Source organism: Neltuma alba, unplaced genomic scaffold, assembly GCF_004799145.2.
Source record: "Neltuma alba isolate B1F8T4 unplaced genomic scaffold, ASM479914v2 tig00007148_pilon, whole genome shotgun sequence".
Classification (NCBI taxonomy): Eukaryota; Viridiplantae; Streptophyta; class Magnoliopsida; order Fabales; family Fabaceae; genus Neltuma; species Neltuma alba.
Genome location: NW_021634690.1, coordinates 15,331 through 37,216, shown reverse-complemented (window position 1 = coordinate 37,216; position 21,886 = coordinate 15,331). Strand labels below are relative to the sequence as shown.

At 33.3% G+C, this 21,886-nt stretch overlaps 4 protein-coding genes across 6 annotated transcripts; 3 read left to right on the top strand and 1 right to left on the bottom strand.

The window, feature by feature from the left end:
- The first annotated feature begins 1,394 nt into the window (after positions 1-1,394).
- LOC114751895 (probable protein phosphatase 2C 63) lies at positions 1,395-3,974 on the top strand. The gene is made up of 4 exons (XM_028940582.1): positions 1,395-1,685; positions 1,802-2,175; positions 2,959-3,195; positions 3,306-3,974. Exons 1-4 carry the CDS (start codon positions 1,418-1,420, stop codon positions 3,570-3,572), a joined length of 1,146 nt encoding a protein of 381 aa, XP_028796415.1. The 5' UTR covers positions 1,395-1,417; the 3' UTR covers positions 3,573-3,974.
- Positions 3,975-4,974: 1,000 nt separating this feature from the next.
- LOC114751899 (zinc finger SWIM domain-containing protein 7-like) lies at positions 4,975-6,584 on the top strand. The gene is made up of 5 exons (XM_028940590.1): positions 4,975-5,232; positions 5,374-5,395; positions 5,495-5,600; positions 6,100-6,207; positions 6,384-6,584. The coding sequence occupies exons 1-5, from the start codon at positions 5,172-5,174 to the stop codon at positions 6,483-6,485; spliced, it is 399 nt and encodes a 132-aa protein (XP_028796423.1). The 5' UTR covers positions 4,975-5,171; the 3' UTR covers positions 6,486-6,584.
- Positions 6,585-7,064: 480 nt separating this feature from the next.
- Positions 7,065-9,327, bottom strand: LOC114751898 (upstream activation factor subunit UAF30). The gene is made up of 2 exons (XM_028940589.1): positions 8,975-9,327; positions 7,065-7,453 (listed from the first exon to the last, which is right to left on the bottom strand). The coding sequence occupies exons 1-2, from the start codon at positions 9,260-9,262 to the stop codon at positions 7,334-7,336; spliced, it is 408 nt and encodes a 135-aa protein (XP_028796422.1). The 5' UTR covers positions 9,263-9,327; the 3' UTR covers positions 7,065-7,333.
- LOC114751897 (classical arabinogalactan protein 9-like) lies at positions 8,943-21,181 on the top strand. 3 transcript variants are annotated; one of them, XM_028940587.1, is made up of 3 exons: positions 8,943-8,962; positions 18,959-19,600; positions 20,837-21,181. In XM_028940587.1, exons 2-3 carry the CDS (start codon positions 18,989-18,991, stop codon positions 20,918-20,920), a joined length of 696 nt encoding a protein of 231 aa, XP_028796420.1. In that variant the 5' UTR covers positions 8,943-8,962; positions 18,959-18,988; the 3' UTR covers positions 20,921-21,181. The 3 variants fall into 3 exon arrangements, with proteins under 3 accessions (XP_028796420.1, XP_028796419.1, XP_028796421.1); XM_028940586.1 differs by lacking the exon at positions 8,943-8,962 and having other exon boundaries at positions 18,877-19,600; XM_028940588.1 differs by lacking the exons at positions 8,943-8,962; positions 20,837-21,181 and adding an exon at positions 20,525-20,551 and having other exon boundaries at positions 18,877-19,600.
- The last annotated feature ends 705 nt before the right edge of the window (positions 21,182-21,886 follow it).

Genomic DNA, 21,886 nt, shown 5'->3' with positions numbered 1-21,886 from the left:
TACACTTGATTAGTAAGAATATTTTAAGAAAGACAACACATATTTATTACAAATAACTAACTTAATAAACTTTTTTATTATAAAATGTAAATAGAAGCATCAGTCTTACCGAATTAGCCTAAATCTTGTAAGCCAACAAGACCAACAGAAAGCAGCAAGTCTCTCATAATACAGCAAAAATTTCAATTCTTATTAAAAAAAATGTTTACATTTAGTGTTCAACGGCTACTTGAACATGATTATTTTTAATAAGAAGATGCTTGTGTTTAGTAAACAAAAATTCTGAGATAAAATAGACAATTTACAAAGCATCATAGTTTGCAACAAACATTCACACACCTCCTCAGAAATAAGTATTACCAAAAAAAATGTGCAATTTGATTACCAATACAATTTTTATTATCATGATTAAGTCCAACCAAACATGCCTTTAATGATAACGGGATTAAAATTACTACTCCTCCGGTCCTTAATATAAGACCCATTTACCTAATTTGATTAGATTAAGAAAGTTAGATAAGTTAGTTAATTATAAGAAAAGTGACATATTTTTCCTAAAACACCATAATCATCTTTTTTAATACCCCTTCCCCTTCTTCTACTTGATTATGGTTGAGGGAGTATCCATAGGGGTAATTTAGAGAAAATTGATAAATATGAGAAATGGGTCTTATATTTAGGACCAATACCAACTCAACAATTGGGTCCTATATTAAGGACCGAAGGAGTATTACGGGTTTGCAAGAGAGTTAAATCAAAGGGGCTCTAACTCTTTCATAAAAGTTACCCAAAAAAAAAAATCTTTCGTAAACGTGAGATTATGATTTGGAATGTAAGATATAATAAAGAAGTGAATTATAATTAAAAAAAATAAAAACAAAGAGAGAGCATGATCCAAATAGATGGTTCCGTTGTCATATTTGCCACGTATCAATTTGAATATTATTACCATTCGCATTCAAATATTTTTATTTGGTGGTTATCCATAAAAATCATGAATTTTGTATTCATGAATAAAAAATTAGTCATGTTGGTGATACGACCAAACTCTAATAATAATAATAATAAATTAAGAAAAATGAATACCAGGAGCCGAAGGGGGTTTAACAAAACCACCAGATGAGGACACCTTCTTTGGGAACTGAACCGTTCCCAACGCGCATACAGAACGCACGCGTCACCTATAAAAGGCGCCACTTTAGTCCGTCTTCTTCGTTCTTACGCGGCAGAACACTCCTACTTTCCTCTGTACTCTTGACTTCTCACCCTAAAACCCCGTGGTTTCTATTTCTTCGTTGCCTATTTTACCTCTGTAAAACCTTACCATTCATTCTTCACACAGATATAAACCCTTTCGATTTCATCAAGCTCAAGTTTATGAGTATTTAATTGTATCTGTTTATCTATATACGTGAAGATGATGATGATGCGTTCGTTTCATGGCTTGCTGGAACACTGTTTTGGCGGGCTTGGGGATGAATGCGATGGTCTTCTCTGGCACTCGGAATTGAAGCCACACGCCTCTGGTGATTTCTCCATCGCCGTCGCTCAAGCCAATTCCAGCCTCGAAGATCAGAGCCAAGTCTTTACTTCTCCCTCCGCCACCTACGTTGGTGTCTATGATGGCCACGGCGGTCCTGAAGCTTCCAGATTTGTTAACAAACGCCTCTTTCATTATTTACAAAGTAATTTGCTCTTTCCTTGATTGATTAGGTTGCATTTCAGAAAATTTTCGTAAATTGAAGGGAAGTTGTGTGAATCTATGAGCACTGCTTACTAGTTATTTGCTACTCTTTTCTAGAATTTTCCGTTGAAAATGGGGGATTATCAGTGGATGTGATAAAAGATGCGTTTCATGCAATCGAGGATGATTTCTTGAGCTTGGTGAAGAAATCGTTGCACACAAGTCCCCGAATTGCTTCCGTAGGATCGTGTTGTCTCGTTGGTGCAATTTCTGACAATCTATTATATGTTGCGAACCTTGGTGATTCTAGAGTAGTTCTTGGGCGGAGAGCTATGGTGGGCCACAATCATTCGGTGGTGGCACAACGGTTGTCAACTGACCATAATGTATGTATTGAGGAGGTGAGGAGAGAGGTCGAATCTCTTCATCCTGATGATGAACAGATAGTGGTTTTTAGTCGCGGAACTTGGAGGATTAAAGGCATCATACAGGTATAGGGCCTTTTTTTTTTTCGTTGATTTGCTTATTTAATTTTTCCTGACACAACCTTTTATCTAAACATGCTTTTAGAAGAAATGCCTAATCAAATTTTTGTTTAATATATGATGATGATAGATTGACTTTCTCACTCTGGTTATCTATTTACAGTCAACCATGCCCTAGTCCATGATCGTTATAGTCAGACATGCGTGTCTAATGGTAATAACCGCTGTGAACTTGTGGTCATGGATAGAATCGTGGAATAGCCCTCCCTTGTTTCCCCAGAGATTCATTATGTTTGATATCCTCCTAGGTTTCAGCGAGAGCATTTGCTTGTATATCTCACATTCTTTTACTTTTCATAGCCTTTGTGCTTTAAAATAAAAGCTTATACATCAGAGTGTTAATGCGGACAAATAACACAAATTTTGAGTAAATGAGTACTAGTTTGAATCTCTTATGTAATTCCTACTAAATTGTGGAGAGAGATAAACGTATATGTCAGAAATGAAACACATTATTATATGTTTATCCTTCTCTTCACTTTAGGGATTTTAAAATTCCACACATGTTATCTACGATTTCCCTTCCAATCTTCTAGTCCCCTTTAACCTAATTCTATGGTTGTCATGAACTTAAATGTACGTCCAGCATTTTATCAAAAAATTATCAACACTCAACATATTAACCTTTTTATTGCATGTGTTTGACTCCAACTCTTAAAAGCAACTGTGATGAAAAAGGTCCGGGAAGACGATCTAAATTCTGAAGTTCTAAACCTTTTTGTTCTGCAGGTGTCAAGATCTATAGGTGACGTGTATCTCAAGAACCCTGACTGTTGTAGAGACCCTTTTTTCCAGAAATTTGGCAACCCTCTTCCTTTGAAACGTCCTGTAATGACAGCTGAACCATCAGTCATTGTCAGGGAGCTTGGGTCACAAGATTTGTTTCTGATATTTGCATCAGATGGCCTGTGGGAACAATTAACTGATGAAGAAGCGGTTCAGATTGTGTACAAATATCCAAGAGCAGTAAGTTCCTTGTCTTATCTATAAGATGCTTTTATACTTGTAATGATATTGAACTGCACTACACAGTTATTAAATTGAATCTAACTTATGTTTCTGGATCGATCAATCAGGGGATTGCCAAGAGATTGGTAAGAGCTGCTCTTGATTCGGCTGCAAAGAAGAGAGAGATGAGATATAATGACATGAAGAAAATTAAAAAGGGAGTAAGAAGACTTTTCCATGATGACATTACTGTTATAGTAGTGTATCTTGATCACCGAAAGAAGTCCACCTTCAAAGTTAAGAAAAATGCTCTCGGCTCGATAAGTGCTCCTATGGATATTTTCTCCCTAAATAGAAATGAAACGGAACAGAGTATCTTTCCTAAAGCTGCCTGAAGAATAGATCTTCCCATGTCTCTACATGATATCATCGGACTAATAAATGGATGAAGATGAGTGATGTAGGTGCATGCATGCAGGCTGAGGATCCTTTGGAAGAAGGGATGAAATTTCAGGGATGGTAACAGTGGTTACTGAAAAATTATCATTGATGCCAATAAGCATGTACATAGTTTGAGTTCTCTTTTTTAGGTCGCTGATCTCAATTTTGTTTCTCAGGTTCTTTGAGATGGTAAGAAAATAAATTTCAATTTGATTGATTTCTAATCATGTTGATCTCCTTCTATGGGCATGACCAGTGGTAATTTAAGAGCAGGGTCATGATAATGAACTATGATTCTGGCATTTGAAAGACATTTGGTGATCTGATTTATTTTATTAAAATTAATTATTTGCATCCATCGTCTTTGCCATAGATGTGTGTGTGTGTGTGTATTAAAATTGTTTTTGTTTAACTATTTTTTGGCTCGAAACTATTTTTTTTTTTTAAAAAAAATATCTATCCACGTTGAACTAGTAATTTTATATTTCAATGATTAGTGAATTTCAAGTGTTAGTATCTGATATTGAACAAACATGTGTTCTAATGTTCTAAATCAACAAATTCATTTTTTTTTTGGGGACAATGACATGTTTATCAGAAATTAATTTGGTTACTTTTAAAATTTCCAAAAAATCCATTCCCTGGAACGGGAACAACAAACATTGTCATGATTTCTATTCTTTTGCCCCCGGGGGGGGACAAAGTTAGGAAATTTAGAGATAAATGTATTTAATTCAATAATAAATGAAAATGCTGGCAAAAAATAAAAGTGAAAATAAAAATACTCATGTATACTTAATTTAGGATAGACCCAATTAAACATCAAAAATTGCTGATAGAAAACATGTTTTTTCTTGTTACAAGATCGACAGGATTTTTAGCCAAGGTGGAGGTGAATAGGTGCCATTATGCCACAAATGTAATTTGTTTTAGCCAAATGCATTGACATAAATGGTTTTTTTTTCGCCGACATAAATGTAATTTTTTAATGATAATGGATTGGGTCTAAATATAAGATTCTTTTTTTGACAAAATTTAATGAAACATTAGAAAGGTGTTTCAAATCTCATCAAAGGTGATAATAGGTTTAAGGGGATGTTTGGAAGCACCCAAAAATGCTTCTCAAAAGCATTTTTTCACAAAACGAGATAAACTCTTTCACATATTTACCTCGTATACCATAAAAAACACTTTTAAAATCATAATTTGGTTTTCATCCAAACATACTCTGAATAATATAAGGCATGGAGGAAGTAATACAATGCTCTGCCGACTTCCAACAAACATCAAAAGTCCGATGAACGGCTCAATATCCGTAGCTGTTCAAGCTACAGGGGTTCGCCCTGCGAGCTTGCTCTGTGACAACATCTTTACGGATATAATGCCCCTTCTTCTTTCAGGCATTCAGTCAAACAGTTTGTGGCCCATGCTATCGCCGACACTATTCCCCTCTCACGCTTCCAAGTTCCAACATCCATCCATCCCATCCCACGACCCACTTTCAAAGCACGCTTCTCTTGGAATCATCACTCACTTTCTCAGATCATAAGCAAATGAGCGCCAGCAATTTGGTGGCAGAGGCAATCTGGAAGGAAATTGAGTCAGAACGTTCAGGTCCGCCTCTCTCTCCCCTACCTCTATAGTTCTGTTGCTGATATTGCATATTGATTGTTTACCTAAATTTGACTTTGGCTTTTCAATCATGCATGTCAAACGCGGCACGGCATTATTGTTATCGAACTGCGTTGGCCACAGTGACCGATGATCATCTATGGACGTCAGTAGATTTCTTTTGTTTCGTGGTTTTGAAGTCATTTGTTGAACAATGAATGGGTTTTCACTCGTGTTTAACAACTCATTTGCTTTTTGAACCCAGATTGCACTTCATATTTGGCAAGAACTTTGAGCGAGCCGCCAGAATTTTGGATCAAAGAGGTGTCAAGAAGATTTCTGGGGAGCCCAGCGGAAGATCCATCTTCCAGGTTTGATTCCATTATTCCCATTCTATCTCCAAGAAATGCCAGGAAACTCAGGAATAATCCGATTTTTCCCCCTCCATTTTCGTATTCATAGTCATCCCCGGGAGGTTTCGAGAATAGCAATTTGGACATTCTGGTCACTTTGCATTAAAGGTTATGGATATCTGAAAGGACTTGGAAAGAGTTTCGTCATATGGTCTGATTAGGTACACCCAGAGAAGGCGCATTCAGCCTGTGTGCTGATTTCAAGTTGGCAATCACTGTTTGCTAATTTCTATACATCCGAATATGGCACTGAGTTTCGACTGTTATAAGATTTTTGTCTCTTTATTTTATATTGATATTGACATTCATATTACTGAATTATTAACAAAATCTTTGCGTTTAACGAGACAATAATTGAAAAACTCCCTACAAGCCTTAACCATTTTGGCCATAGTAGTAGTTGAATGCTTATAATGTCGAATAGAGTTTTGACAACTCGAACTTGTGTGTTATCCAGGTAATGGGAGAATCCAGAAGAAAAGAGGAGTATCTATGTTTTCCTGAGAACTTCTGCTCCTGTTATTCCTTCTTCTATGACGTCGTCAACAGAACAGAACAGCTTTGTGTGAGTCCACATCCTTGCTTCTCCATGCTTATCTTGCTTCTAACTTCTGCATTGGCAAAACCTTAAACTCAAACTTAGTAGTTTGCAGGTGTTTTTATTAGATGAGTTAATAATAAACTTTTCACAAAATTGTTCAAGTAATTTGTTTGCTTCACATATATCTTGGTGTGTTGTAGTGCAAACATCAATTAGCTGCAAGACTTGCAGCATCATTGGGAGCTTACTCAGAAGTGAAGATGTCTGATCAGGAACTAGCCATGTTGCTGTCCAAGCTATAGGCATTCAACTAAACGTTTTCCAGACTAAGATTCTACAATCAAGACCTTTTACATTCATAAAGACGAATGTTTATAACACATTGAAAAGAAAAGGCATTAGAAGCATAAGCCTCACACTTTCTCTATTTACATTTCTTTACAGAAAGTGTTATTATAGCTTGGAACAACGTTTACGATGACAATGGTCTAGCTTGGAACAACGTTTACGTCTTTACGATGACAATGGTCTATCCCCTCTCGCTTTCCGAATTGTTTTAGAGCTCTAAGTACACTGGAACTCGATTTGCCTCAAAAAATTAAACTTCAGTTGGTAGGTTCACACACAACCCTTCATTCGGATGATTACAGATGTTCTTTGATTAGATGCAGCAGCAAATTGGGGAGAAAAGGAAATGCTTATTGTTCTTCTCAACTGCTGAGTTTATCAATTTCGTTCCCCAATCTTTCCACTAGGGTTTCCCGAAAGAGATAAAGTGAGAGACCCAACATGCTTATTTAATTTATCTCTTCATATTGGATTACTTGGCTTTTGCAACCAGAATCGAGAACGAAATCTTCAGCACAAAGCAACTCGAGATCTAACAAGGAAACCATGAGGTCAAGTAGAAACCTACATGGTAGTACCACAGCCTGTTAAACAGCTACATTGCTCAAGCAAAACCCTTTAACAAAGCTTGTTCTGTTAAGAAACAACCAAAAAAGGAAAAAAAAAAGGCTACTAAATGGCAGGACATAAATTAATATTCAAATTCTACTAGTTCCATAGCCAAAACATATGACCTGCCCTACAAAACACAGTTTTTCCCTTCAACAATTGGCAAGCTTCAGAGCTAATTTTTCACTTGCTATCATTTGAGGAAGTGAGGGCTGATCAATCCGGCAACCTCCAGAAACCCAATTTGATCTTTCCCCGCAAATATCTTCTTCAGCTTCTCATCACAGATGATAATCTTCTTGTTTTGAGGGTCCTGTCAGAATTTGATGGCGCAACCAAGTTAGGACTAGAATGAAAAGATCGATTCATTAGTAAAAAAAAACAATCAAAATGTAAAACATCATCCATTGCTTTTGCCCAGAAGCAAGGCATCCAATCAGATAACCATATGAGACGACTACAAGCATGACTGCAGCACCTCTCCGTCAACCATACTTATATCAACTTAACAGAAAGGGATATCAAAAGAATTCAGTGAAATCACACAAATCAATCAAGAGATTATAAGGAAAATAGAGGTTCAAATTGCAAGTAGTCAAGCTTGCTTGCATAACAAGTAATCATTGAAGCATCCATAAGGCTTAGAAAGAGGTAGATTAGATTAGATACGGTTGACTCATGTAGACAAGTAACTTTGACAGCACCCCCCAATATAATATGATATGGCCATTCACAAGTGAACTCATGCCATATCAAATACATATAATAACAGAGCACATCCCAATCCCACAAAAGGAAAGCATTTTTGAACTTCATCAGCTAACCAACCATTAATTTCTCTCTCACACACACACAAACAAAAAATAAATAAATAAAGATACAAATTTGAATGCCATCATTAACAATATCAAAAAGGTTAACACCCATAATAAGTAATTTCAATCCACTCAGATAACTAGAGATATTGAGCAAGAATTCTTAGACAGAAATGTACCTGCAATAGTATGACTTTAATCAATCGTTCTAAGAACTAGAAATTATTATTATTTTTTTTTTTTGAACCAGCATAAGAACTAGAAATTAGCCAAAAACGTTAAAGAGGAGATCAAATTATGAAGTTGACAATAATGGGAACACCACTGTAAATACCACCATTCCGTTGACCTACATCTACTCCAAGATTGAGAAAATGGAGAGGCAGCTAGGACAGATGCTAACTGAAAAAGCGTATAAAAATCATCAATAAACCAAAAATCTGCATCAACAAAAAATGAAACCATATGGAAAATGAGGCTCAAACCCATACAAGATCAATTTAAGTATACACCTGTCAGTGTATAGGTTCATTTCTCGCATAGGGAGCCTATAAAAGAAATGAACCAAGAGCCATTGTATAAGATTGTCAATATACAGAAGCATCAAAAGAATCCACCACGATTAGGTTTAGCTCGGTTAGTACAATAAAATAGAATTTCTCTTCAGAACCAGAAAACCCTTCTTGTAATCCAAAAATTACGGGGGAAAAAAACAAATGGTAGTAATATATTAACATGGTATAATCATTACATTAAGGGGAAAAAATGCTGTTCTTCTTTCTCTCCTTAATTTTAAGCAAGGCGCGTGTTTAATTACCAGAGGAAAGCGCCTAATGTGCAAAGAAAGGGCAGAATTAAAAAAATCCCAAAACACGCAAAACAATACCAGAATATTAAAAAAAGGCATCACCTTTCAGGACAACGAGTACTTAAAACTCGAAAACACAGGGTGAAGTTAAACACCTGAAGAACATAAAAGAGAAATGATCAAGAAGAAAAAGAAGAAGGAGATGCTTCACCTGAAGATTGTTCTCCTTAATGTAAGCCCAAATCTGCTTGAGAGCTTGGGTTCGAGAAATTTCGGGAACCCCAACGAGGGCTTGCATTTCGGGGGAGACTCTGCGAGGCCTCATGATACCTCGAGGCTGCTTCCCAGTAGGGGGTTGAGACACAGTAGCAGAAGTGGGACTTCGAACCAGGCGCAACGTAGGAGGAGGGCGAGCGAACATGGTGTGAGAAGGGCGACCGAGGGACGCCGTTTCGCCGGCGAGGAAGTTGGAGAAGAGACCGGCGGTCGGGATAGCCATGTCGTTTAGCGAACTCTGAGCGAAAGGATAGAGCGCCCAAGGAAGATGAAGATGATAGTGATGTCCTTTTGCTTATTGAGTCGCTCGGTGTTCACTAGACCCGATTTTTCAGCCCTCGCGGCCCTCCTACATTTACCACAATGCCCTTCATCTTGTTGGCAAATGGCAATAATCAGGATTTTTTTTTGCAGTCGATCTTTTTCCGCCTTAAAATTTTTAAGATTTTTTGGCGGAAAATTGTTTGCGTTCAAAAAAGTGAGTTTTTGGTACCTATGTCTTGACTTGTGAGTAATTTTTTTGACTAAAAAGAATTGACTACTTTTACAAATATTTATATATATTAATTTTTTGAATTGTCTTATGTTCCTTTTTTAGTGGAGAAAAATTAGTGAATGGTTGGAAAAAAAAATTTTAAATTTTAAGGACATTACTAAAGGCTAAAGCGTTGGTGTGCACTGCCAACAAGAAGCATGTTCTCTTACTCCCAAAAATAAAGCACATTATCCGTTTTGAAAAACTTTATTATTATATTCGATACAATGAATAAAAATGAAAACAAAAGGGAGGGAGGGAAAGGAGAGCAACACACACAAAAAAAAAGCTACAACCCAAAAAATTTCAAAAAATTTCAGTAAAATATAAGATACTTTTTTCTTAAAACAATGAGGGCTAAGCCCAAAAGGACCAAGACATTTTTGAAAATAAGACATGGGCTTGAAATTACAATCAGCCCAATCTTAGCTTATTTTGGTACAAAGCCCAATCTTAGCTAACAATTTGAATAGTGTGACGTGTGGTTTTAGAATTGGGCTACATATGGGGCCCAAATCCAAAACATTGGGCCGATTAAAATACGGGTATAGAGTTGTACATTGGGCCAAACTGTGAAATATTCCTGGGATGTTTTTGGTCCTTATTAAATCATTTAATTTACTCTTTTAACAATAGTAATCTCTATAATTTCGCTCTATTAACATTATCAGACCACGTACCAAAACCTAATTGTGCTAACAAAGAAAAACTCATAGAGATCAAATTAAAAATTAAAGAAAGTTATAAGTACCTTAAGAATGGTTTTCCCTATTATAATCCTCGAAAAACCTTATCCTTCCAAAAGATGCTACATTGAAGACCGGGCTTATATTTGATGTCAAGACCTCTGAACACATTAACCGGACTAATCCAAAGACCCAATCATGTTTTGTTAAAACCCAAATTTAATGCCAGTTAACTTGAATTTATCAGCCAAATTTTTGTGATCCTTGTTGTATTGGACTTTACAAATAAGTTTACATGGATGTTTGTTACATTAAAACAATGTAGTACTATAGGATTAAGTTTAGCAAAAGTGACTATTCTCTCGTAACTTGATAAATTAATGTTCGAATCTCAGTTAAAAGAAGTGTTTATATTAGTCCACAGTTTTTTTAAATAATTTTTTGTGCATTTAACGTCCTAAAATTTTTTTCAATAGCATTTAGTATTCAAATTTAAGGTGCTCACTCTTGCAGAGGAAAATACTTTTAACGGAAATCGCAGTATAAATATTTTACAATAATGATTGCTAGTAAAAAACTATTTTAAGATATTAGCTAAATCATAAATTAATTTGCATGACACTGATGTGCATGTTAACCCAGACATATATTAGCTGTTTTCAACAGTCACTAAGTTAGGTGTATGTGACCTTATTTAAATTGAAATAAATTGCACCTGCCTTCTATGTGAAATCCAAATACCTGAGCATCACTTTCGATCTCTCAGTCTCACTCTCTCAGTGCCATTCAAAAGACACATATTTCCTTTTTTCTTATGAGACAAAATATTAATTAGCACTCACAGAAGAGAAGCTGCTAGAAATTAAAGAACAAGGACGTTGCTCCTAATTAATTACTAGCTCCGGTCCTAATTATAAAAGCTAGTTGACTAATTTGAGAAGATTAAGAAAAGGAGTTAAGTTAGTTAATTGTAGTAAATAGATATTGTCTTTTCTAAAACATCCTTGCTAATTAAATGTATTGGTTAGAATTATTATTATTACAAGGACTATCTTAGAAAAAATATATAAATATGAGAGACAAAATGGATTGGGGTCTTATATTTAGGATCAAAATAAAAGTCAAATAAGATTTTATATTAAGGACCGGAAGTAGTACTAAATTAAGAGTATATAATTATTATTATAAAAGCAGCAACCAAGGTAGGCAGACTCAATAAGAAGTTGAAGGGTAATTGATTGATTGAGAGAAAGCAAATTAAATGAAAGTAGATGCAATGTAACATGTTACCTTTAAATGACACAAAAACCCTACACACACGTCTCTCTTTATTTATTTATTTCACGTTCTCATCAACTTTATTTTTTTAAAAACTATTTATGCAACCCCTTCAATCTTTTGCTTTTAATTGACCTCAGGTTATTGAGATATTACCAGCATAGTGTTTTGTCTTTACAGATACTATAAACTATTGCAATTATTTGATCCTTCTAACAAAAAACAACAGTGATTTGATCCGCCTTGTAAATTCAAGTTGTTGGTACCTATCTATCTATCTAATTTCAAAAAAAAAAAAATCATGTAAGCAAAAGAAATATATATACTCCTCCGGTCCTAATTATAAGACCCAATTGACTTATTTGAGGAGATTAAGGAAGTAAGTTAAGTTGGTTATTTATAATAAATAAGTGTTGTCATTCCTAAAATATCCTTGCTAATTAAGTATATTGGCTAAAACTATCATTATTAGAAGGATTATCTTGGAAAAAAATGCATAAATATAAGAGACAAAATGGATTGGGGTCTTATAATTAGGACCAAATAAAAAGTCAAATGGGGTCTTATAATAAGGACCGGAGGAATATATATATATACACGTTTCATAATAGATATATGTACAAATGACTCTCATGATCTGTGCACATAAAAAAAAAAAATAGAGGACACACCCTATTCCTCAATTCAAATCTTCAGTATCACATATTACTTATTCGACCACACTCATTAATTAGGTCAAGTTTTCCAATAATATATAACCACAAGTCCTATTTTTAAAATATTATCATTTAATAATATTTAATTATAAATTTATATGAAACAAAAAAATAACTCATGATCATATGTGATTGAAAAATTTAACATAATGAATATAAAGAATTTAACCTAATTTTTTCATTTTAATTTTATTGTTATTTGGAATAAATACCATTAAATAACAATAAACACATACTCCTCTGGTCCTTATTATAAGACCCCATTTGACTTTTTATTTGGTCCTAATTATAAGACCCCAATCCATTTTTTCTTTTATATTTATGCATTTTTTTCCAAGATAATCCTTCTAATAATGATAGTTTTAGCCAATATACTTAATTAGTAAGGATATTTTAAGAATGACAATACTTATTTATTATAAATAACCAACTTAACTTACTTCCTTAATTTCCTCAAATAAGTCAATTGGGTCTTATAATTAGGACAGGAGAAGTATTATATAATAAAATTCAATTATATATGTGTGACGACGTTATCTACCTAAGTTTGAAGGATGATGTTAGTCACTTTCATGGCGCCCTGCTTGGGAATGAAGGTACCCACATAAATGTACACGTGGCATTTACTGACTGCCCCATCAAACCTCCGAGGTTCAAACCAACGGCTGTCAATGATCTTGCTGGTGAGAAATCTAACGACTGAAAATTCAGTTCCACCTTTTCTGAAAAGTCAACTCCGTACATTTTACTCCTTTCTTTTAATATTGTTTTCCCAACCTAGTTTAACCTTTTCACTCCTCTGTATTGTGCCTTTGTGAACCACCACAACAACTCCCTTTTAGGGACACTGTGACAATTCTAGATTAGTTGCTGATAGAAATTGGAGTTTTAATTAACATATGTAGAGAAGATTTTAGCGTTGTGAACTATTTGATTAAATTAACAACTTTTTGTATCCTTAATCACCCATTATTTATCAGATGAGAAACGGAACTTGCATAAGTCGGGATAGAGTTTGATACGTTATTATTGAATCTCTTTTAAACAAGGATATTGGGTATTTATTTCAAAAAAAATTGATTTGTTCTTATTGAATTTCTTTCATAAGCAATGATATTCAGTTTTTATTTGGAATAAATTATTATTTCAGTAAGGGTTAATATAATTTTTTATCCCTCAAATTTCAAACTATAGGTTTTGGTCTCTTAGGGGATAAAATGGTCTAAATTTTTATTAGATTATAGGAACTCATATTTTAAATAAATAAAAAACTTGAGAGACTAAAATTTATAGTTTGAAATTTGAGGGATCAAAACCAAAATAAAAATAAATTTAAAGGACGAAAGTTTGTATTAACCCTTGCAGCGATCTATGTATATGTTGATGGCGTAGGTAGAGGAAAATGCTACAATATCCCTCCCAATACAAATTAATGTTCAGCAGAATATATGTTCCTATTTACGAAATCTAGGTAATAATTAATATATTTTTCTAGAATGACATTATGTATGTATATATATTGTTGAACTTTATTCATTTATTGGGTTGCGAAGAAGTATGAGTATTTTGGAAGTGATTAAAATGATATTTTATGTAAACAAGCACAACTACTCAAAAGGGCTTCAACGTCGAGGTTTAATCATAACACTATGCCACCAGAAGGAACTAATGAGCATCATGGGAGCATGATCCAATAAGAATAATTAATTAGCAAAAATTATAATAATGGACTTTGCAAAAGGTGACAAAAATCTATGGATTGCGTTGAAAGCAAAGGTGTTTGTTAAGGCCATCACTTTTTTGCTTCCTTGCTACTATACGATTCCCATTTTCATCAACTTCTTTCTCATCTCTTTTCTTTTTTTTCTATCTTAAATATAATATCTCAATCTATTTTCTTTCTCAAACTCATAATAGTTTTTCAAACTATTTTGGTTAACTGTATGTGTTAAAATACTCCTCCGGTCCTAATTATAAGACCCAATTGACTTATTTGAGGAGATTGAGGAAGTAAGTTAAATTGGTTATTTATAATAAATAAGTGTTGTCATTCCTAAAATATCCTTGCTAATTAAGTATATTGGCTAAAACTATCATTATTAGAAGGATTATCTTGGAAAAAAATGCATAAATATAAGAGACAAAATGGATTGGGTCTTATAATTAGGACCAAATAAAAAGTCAAATTGGGTCTTATAATAAGGACCGGAGGAGTAGTTTTTATTAATGAATAGTTTCAATGCATATGATAAAAATAATATTTTAAAAAAACTGACACATATTTTCAACAAAAAAACTAACTTAACCAACATTTTATATTTAACTCTTATTTTAAAGATGGGATGAAATGTTATATATTTGATTGAAAAAAACAAAAGCAAGACATGTGCATCCAAATAATCATGTTCTTCACCAAACACTGCAATTTCATCAAAAGCTCAAGTCCCCACCATCCTGCCTGTAAATCATCACCAAAGTTCTACTTTAATCATTCATCAACGCTAATTTTCATATATGAAAATCCAATATAGAAATGGCAAATTAAGATGAGGATGTTAGGATATTGTTATGTGATTTTTTGTCTGTAAAATTGTTGGATAATATGCGCTGTAACCACATTTTCCAACTCATCAAAGCTAGAAAATGTACACCCACCCCAGAAAAGACCTTCAAATATGTCCCATATTTTTATTTTTGTTTTTTACTTTCAGATTTTGATTAATTGGTTCAATTAAATAATTTCCTTCTTTTTTCTGATAAAAACTTAAGATGTTTTATTATTTAGTTTCTTAATATGCTCGTGAGTAACATTTACATAAATAACTAACACATTCCAGTTAGATACTCACTAGTTAGAAGTTTACTTTGATTTTAAATATAAGATTTTTATTTACTTTATCTTCTAAATTTATATTTTTTTTAAATTTAATCTATATAAATTACACATGTTAAAAGAAATTTCCATATTAAAGTGTCCATTTTAAAAAAAAATCAATAAATATTTTTAACAAACAAATAATTAATTTAACTAATTCTTTTAGTCTCTGTAAACTAATTGGCTAGCACCTATATTTGTAACCAGAGGAAATATGTAATATTTTATATTACACTGAGTGTGTGTATCCTCTAATCAAATCTCATTTAATATATAGGATAATGGGACTTCTTTTTACTTTTTTTTTTTTTGCTAACATTCTTTTGGATATGCTCGTTCGTATAAATTAAGCACATGTATAACTTCTAACAAACTGTCTAATTTACAGCTTAAGACTTAGTTAACCTACATTAGTTTATACCTAATAAATCACATAAATAGTAGAAAGTGAATAAATTTACCCACATTGTGAGAGAGAAACTAACTACACCACTCCCAACAAAAAATCGCACTTCACCAAGCTGCATCAACAAACTTGATCGCATTTCACTCGTTGACATCTCACTAAAAAGACCTCGTCAATAATAATAATAATAATATATAAAAAAAGCATGTAGACAGGCAGCTTTGCGTTCACATTACCAACATGCAACCTTTTCTTACTGATCCAAAGTCTTAGCGTACAATTCACGCATTGCCCCACGCATTCTTTCTTTCATATTTGCTCCTCCAACTATAGGGTTTATTTATATTGCTCATACCAACATTTGTTCATACTAATATCAAATTTAGCCAGGGTTAAAAATATGTAAAAGTTATATAAGTGCTTGTATCTATTCATATATAGCTGTCAAGTTTAGAACTCAGTTTTTTATTTCTGCAATGTATATGATGACAAATGTTAGGGCAAAAAGGAGAACAGCACGCGATGATTGGGTTATAATTCTTGTCTTTGCAAACACAGGAAGTGTTTCCTATTGGCTGCGTCCTTCTTTCATTCTACCAGCTTATGTGTGTGCGTGAAAAATTAATCTTTTTTCTTTTGGTGAGGATGAAAAATTAATCTTTTAGTACCTATTGTTAAATTTTAACTTAGTGTCAATCAGTTCATACACTTTTTTATTCCAAGTCACTTTGGATTTGAAATGAGTGTTAAGATTAAAACTCGCTTAACAAGTACACTTATCAGGATTCAAATTTGTATTCTCCTCTTTATAAGGATGAGATTACTTATCATATCAACTCATCGCTTATTTGGTTCAGTCCATGAACTTTAAACCGCTACAAGTTTGTCCTTATAGTTTAACCATTTAAAATTTTAGTCCACAAATTTCATGAAATATACAATTTTATTTTTTAAAATATAGTTTATGAGACTAAATTGCATCAAGTCAAAATGAACTAAAAATTAAGTTATAATCGAATCAAAACTATAAAAATTGAATTATATAGAATTAGAGTTTAGCGATTGAGTTATAAGCAAGTCAAAATTATAAAAACATAAAATTACTTTTTCCTATATATCACTAATTGCAAAATGCATTTATATAATTTTCATTTCAAAAAATTAACAATTGGGTTATAATCTCACACTTCATCTCACGCGCTGTGTGTTTGTGTGTGGTGTTATTCTGTGTTCACATAAATAAAACTTAATTGTCCATTCGCCGAGATGAAATCATAAGGATTATATTAGAGGAATTTGAATTCACATACATTAGAAGAAAATTTTTAATTTTTCCTTAAATCATACTCTTCTGGTCCTAAATATAAGACTATTTTATAGTGACCGGAGGAGTAACAAGTTATTTATACTTTTTCAGACAATAAAAAAAAAGTTATATGAACCCAAAGCAATATAATTCAACCAAAGCCTTAATGATTATCTATCTGTAGTTGCATTTAACCCTTTTTTATATATTTATTATCAATGTCTCAGCCCAAGTTGTAAAGGCTCACCAGAAAATAACTGTAGAAATTAAAGAAACAATCAGAGTTCTTAGTTGACAAATGAAAAAGAACATAGCACGTGTCGCTTCATGATTATGGTGGTTAATTACAGCCTAACATGCTCTCATAATTTAAAAGTGGGCCTTTTCCCCATTTTTCAATCCAAAAGGAAATTGAAAAAAGAAAAAGGAAAAAAGAAAATATTTCATCTCGTATATATAAAATTATATATATATATATTTGTCCTTCAAATCATTATCAAACATCTCCAACCTAACTATAGAAAATGCCAAGAACAGTGAAATCTCACTATAGATAATAAACCCAACTTAATTAGTACATTTAATCCGTTAGAGAATGAAGAATTTAAATTGAGATTTAATTAAAATGAACCATCTGAGCAAAGAAAGCAATCCAAGCAATTAGAACTAATCAGTTATTAATTAATCAATTACTTGAAAGAGCTTGCAGACAAAGAAGAACGTCAGTGATGGAGGCATGCGTGTGTGTATATACACAATACTACACACACACACACATATATTCATGCTATATCGTAATGGAGATTTAAGAACAAACTAAACAGCAGTGGCCACAAAAATATACAAATAATAAATTAAAGCTTTGTGATTGATGAGGATGGATGAACTAATTTGAAAGGAATAGGGTACCCCACATGTACATATGATTAAATCCTGCGTAAATAAATCAACTTTCCTGTTTTCAGTGCTAGCAAATTTTTAACTTTATTTTGAATGGACTTGATTTAATATAATTTGTGAGGGAAGATTTTGTTTTTTCTTTTTTTTCTTTTTTTTGGGAAGATATATATATATATATATATATATAATAATGATATCAATAATCTATTGCCATCAACTTCCACTTCTTGTAAAGAGCAGTCATGAAGATCCGGATCATAATATATCCTAACTTCAAATACAAGACATCCATGCCGTCTTTCCAATCTTTGACGTAGTACCCTCACCCACCTTTAACCTTGCTAGCTAGCCTCCATTAAGTAATCCTCATTTTTACCTTCAAATTCTTTTTTTTTTTAATTAACATCCATATTAATCATTTTTTAAATTTATTAAGAAATAATGCATTGCATATATATATATATATATATATATATATATATGCCGGTGTCATGCCAAGACAAGCACGTAGAAGCCCCTTTTAAGAAAATTAATGCAAAACCTAAATTATATTACAAGCACTTCTATTTAAATTCCACGTGCGTCGTGGTTCCGTTTAGCTTCTAAAAATCACTTTTATGATATATTTATCTCGAACAACATAAAATCACTTAAAAGAAACTAAATGAAACACTATAGGAGACATTTGGTTAACTTTCCCAAGCAGTGTTAGCCCAGAGAAATTCCTTTGTTGGAATGTGACCAAATGGGACTATAAAATAATTTTGTGAGAACTCCTGTTTATACGTACTCATGAAAGAGGCAAGAGTTTTTTATTACATAAAAAAGGATTTGATCTCTAAACCTTTCCACACGTACACATTCCAACTTATAGATCCTAATTAACCACATCTGAGTTAACCTAAGTTTATTGATTAAGGTAAAAGTTGTTAAAACTAGGTGAGTTAAGCTTAATTTGTTTGTCGAGGTAAAAGGGTCATTATAGGGAATTTTTTTCTTTTCATTGTATATTTTGTGGCAACACATTTTTATCCACGTGGCAATCAGAGGGAGAATGCGCGGCCAAAAGATCAAATCAGACGCTACAGATGCGTTTGGTAGCTGTTGCAATATAAGCCCCCGCAATCCCTCCCTCCCTGCTTCACCCAGGCCCTCGCTCTCTTCTTCACTCGTCTCTTCTTCTGGTTCTTCTAGCTGAGCAGGTTAGCCACAGAGAGAGAGAGTGTGTGTGCGTACGATAGCACGTGATGGATCCCAAATCCATCTTGTTCCTTGGTCTCATCTGCATTGTCGTCGCCGTCGTCGGAGGCCAATCTCCTCCCACTTCTTCTCCTCCTTCATCTCCCGCTCCTCCTACTCCCACCACTCCCACTGGTACTCCCCCTACCAACACTCAGCCTCCGCCCACTCCTCAAGGCTCTCCGCCTCCGGTTCAGCAGTCTTCTCCTCCTCCAGCTCAATCTTCGCCTCCTCCCGCTCAATCATCGCCTCCTCCGGCATCGACTCCTCCGCCTGTTAGCTCACCTCCCGCATCGCCTCCTCCAGCTTCTCCCCCACCGTCATCCCCTCCTCCAGCCTCTCCTCCTCGGGCCACTCCTCCTCCTTCATCTCCACCTCCGGCCACTCCTCCTCCGGCATCTCCACCACCATTTAGTCCCCCACCCGCAACTCCACCACCAGCTGTTCCTCCGCCGGCCCTCACACCCACTCCACTCTCAGCCCCTCCAGCTACAACTCCGGCCACGACTCCCGCTTCCACTCCGGCTTTGAGCAATGCTCCGGCACTATCGCCAGGGCCGGCGACGGCCGCTGCTCCGGGTCCAAGCCTCTCCACCCTGTCTCCGGCTGGCAGTGACTCTGTAAGTCTTCCCTTCTTAGTTCTTATGTACAGTTTTCCTTTGCCGTATGGTTAGTTGGTTACAGAGCGCGAAGTAGCAAAAGAAAAACAGAGTATTTTTTTCCTAGACCAAGTCATACTTATCAATATAAATCTTAAGATATTTGGAATAATAATACTCTGGTTTTCACATTTCATGCTCGATCTTTTAATGCGACCCAAATAAAACAGTAGATCTGTTGATTTACCACATCATTTAATTTAATTATTGAAATGGCTTTAATTCTGTAATCTTTAATTGAATAGTAGAAATATTTAATTCTTTTTTTTCCACCGAAGAAATGTGTAATTCAATTCATATAATTAGTTTTATCTATACAGTTCCTGATTGTCAAAATATATAGGCTAAAGTATATATTTAGTTCTCTAACTTTGTACAAGGTTTCAATTTGATCCTTTAACTTTAAAAAGTATATGTTTGGTCCTTTAACCCCAAAATCATTAGATTTCAATGATGATTTTTGGTAACAATCATGGATTTTTTAAAAATTAAACTTAATAATGTTAGCATTTGAGAATATTTTATCAATATTTAAGATCTTAATGTCTTCATTTTTTGAAAAAATTTTAGAGTTAAAGAACTAAAAGTATACTTTTTAAAATTAAGAAACCAAATTAAAACCTTATACAAAGGTAAAAGATGAAATGTATACTTTAGCCAAATATATATTAATAAAAATTTATATAAATAGATTTAAGTTTAAAATTTTTAGAATCTGTATAATGGATCCAGATCCTCTCTTTTTCTTATTTATTATTTAATCTTATCTCTAACCTAAGATAAAAAAAAATTAGATGGTTGAGATTTAATATTTTTAAAATCTATTATTATAATATTTGGTAAATTATTTTTTTATTTTTTACATTATATTTATGAACTATGCAGGTCAAACCTTAATAATTTAATGAGAGGCCATGGTATGGATCCCTGTAAAATACATAAAAAGTAAAAACCATATTTTGGTTAAGGATTTTTCAATGAAAAGTCAAATAAAGGATAACGTACGTGTTTGGGAAAAAAGGTCAATATGAATAATTTTTTTAAAAAAATAAATTTTAAAACAAAAGAAGAAATTAAAATATTACATTCAGAATACTATTCATGATTTATGAATGTAGCTTCTTACAAATTATATTGCATTATATATACATTGGGAAGATTTTTAACAAAAGTTGAATTGTGAAATGATGAATGCAGAGTGAAGCAGTGAAGTTGTGGCGGTCACAGAAGATGATAGGAAGCTTGGCATTAGGATGGGCTTTGCTCTCAGTGTTATTCTAGTCATTTGCCTTTGTGCTGATCCATGATGGATGCCTCTGTTATTTCCACATTTGCCCCTGCTATAGCACTATTATTATTATTATTATTATTATTATTATTATGATTAATTTGTGGCTATCATTTTAGACTATATTCACCTGTATTTGCTTTATTCTATACCTTTGGCTTGTATTCTTTGGGAGATTTTTGAGGCCACCTTTTGTATTTTGGAGGAGTTTTCCTTTTCCCTTTTTATTATTACCATGTGACTTCCATTCCTTCCTTTTCTTCTTGTTTCTCTCTCTCAAATTTTCCTTAATGCACTTACCAAGCAAGATAGAGTAAGATTCTAAAGGAACACAGTGAGATTAAATAAATTAAACACAAAACATACTTAACTTATTAGTGGTTGGGTTAAATGAAAGAGATACAATAGGCAATAAAAATGGTACCTGTTATTTAACAATGCTTGAATTTGGATGAGTTATCGGTATTATTGAACATTAGATCATCTTTACCACTTTTGATCCTTAATATAAGAGTTATTTAATTAATTTAGTGTTTAACAAAATAAGATGAATTAGCTAGTAAGAACAAACATAATATATAATCTTCCTAACATATCTGTATGTAACGTTCAATCATATATTGGCTTATAAATTAGATAAATTTATTTGGGAAAAAAATAAATATATGAGACAAAATAAATTAGAATTTTATATTTATAATCAAATTCAACTTTCAACTACCTTTTTTATATTAAATATGATAATGAGTATAATGCAAATAATAATCAGTAACGCATGGATAATAACAGTTTCGTATTGGGTGTGGGAAGACAAGTAATGGGTATGTTGTCAAACTGCAAATATCTAATAAAATTTTAAATGGGATATTATGTTGAATTGAGAAATCAAAGTTACTTCGTATATACACATATTTAATCATTAAAGCCAAAACCATCACAGAAAGACATAGTTTTGGCAT